Source organism: Saprolegnia diclina (genome assembly GCF_000281045.1).
Source record: "Saprolegnia diclina VS20 unplaced genomic scaffold supercont1.50, whole genome shotgun sequence".
Lineage (NCBI taxonomy): Eukaryota > Oomycota > Saprolegniomycetes > Saprolegniales > Saprolegniaceae > Saprolegnia > Saprolegnia diclina.
The window spans coordinates 1-1175 of record NW_008246117.1 but is presented as its reverse complement, the minus strand read 5'-3'; the positions used below and the strand labels follow the sequence as shown (position 1 = coordinate 1175).

Below are 1175 nucleotides of genomic sequence, written 5' to 3'. Positions count from 1 at the left end.
CAGGACAACGTCGGAGGCGCCTTTCCCGAGAACACGTCAAGCCAGCACAGTGTACTTTGCAAAGGTACCAGCATGTGGCTGTACATCGTACGTTCCCAAGTACTTTTATACAAAAATAGATATGAAATGTACAATGTCATATCGTACATTGCACGATACGTACATCGTACGAGCAAAAGCTGGTTGCCATCATTCCTCGATTTGCCCGATGCGCTCGACCGACTTGTTCGTTCGGCCGCCGGCAGCGCCCCCCAAGATTCATCCGGACGCGCTCGTCAAGCCCCTCACCAAGAGTTCGAGCCTGATCTAGCGGGGGCGTGCCCGACGCATGGTCTTCTCGTTCTCAGGACGTCGCTCATCATCTTCACGGCGCTGATTGTGGCCAACCGCGATGACCCGCGCTTCCCGACCCAGCCGCGCGTGCAATGGCTGCGCATCACGTCTACCGGGTGGATCACATGCCCGCCCGCGCTCGACACGACCACGGACGTCGACAACGTCGTCTTTCGGTCGCCCTCTGGGACGCCGCTCCAACACAACCGCGTCGCTGTCCTGACCAAGACCTCGACGTCCAAGGGTCATACGACGGATATCAACTTTGACGGCGCGACGCAAGACGAGCATCCGACGCTCGCAAACGCCCTCGTGCTTTCCGATCGCAAGGTCACGGTGCGCGGGCCTGTGCCGTCGCATTGCTTCTGGCTGGACGCCGACATGATCTGCTACGCGATCACGCTCGGTACGCTGGCCCACCAACTGGACTTCACGGACGTCATTCGCGCAACCGCGCGGTCGTTTGGCGCATTCAAGCTTACGACAGGGACGATCGGGAGCTCATCCGGCGGTGCTGCCATGCGCTTGTTTTCTGGCTACTCGCCCTTCTTCAAGACGGTCTTGTCGAGCTCCAAGAAGAACAACAACAGAACCAAGCGCCAGAAGGTCCAACACGACGAAGCGGAGGCAGAAGAAGCGGCGCTGCCCGCGGTCGACGAGTCGCTCGACATCGGCGGCATCCGCGACCTCGAGGCGCGCCTGGCCGCCAGCGAGGCCGAGCTCGAGACCGCTCGGAGCTCTCTGCTGCGCATGAGCATCAGAACGGACGCAGCGCTTTTCAAGACGCCGAGGAAAAGGCAGCGCCTCGACCATTACTCGTCCCCTCGACAGGGAATTTTGGA

The 1175-nt window shown here is 60.3% G+C and overlaps 1 protein-coding gene across 1 annotated transcript; it reads left to right on the top strand.

Moving 5' to 3' along the window:
• Positions 1-126: 126 nt before the first annotated feature.
• On the top strand, positions 127-1175 carry SDRG_12480 (hypothetical protein; the record flags this gene model as incomplete). The annotated part of the gene is made up of 1 exon (XM_008618552.1): positions 127-1175. A coding segment is annotated over one exon (1049 nt), but the record flags the coding sequence as incomplete, so codon positions are not given.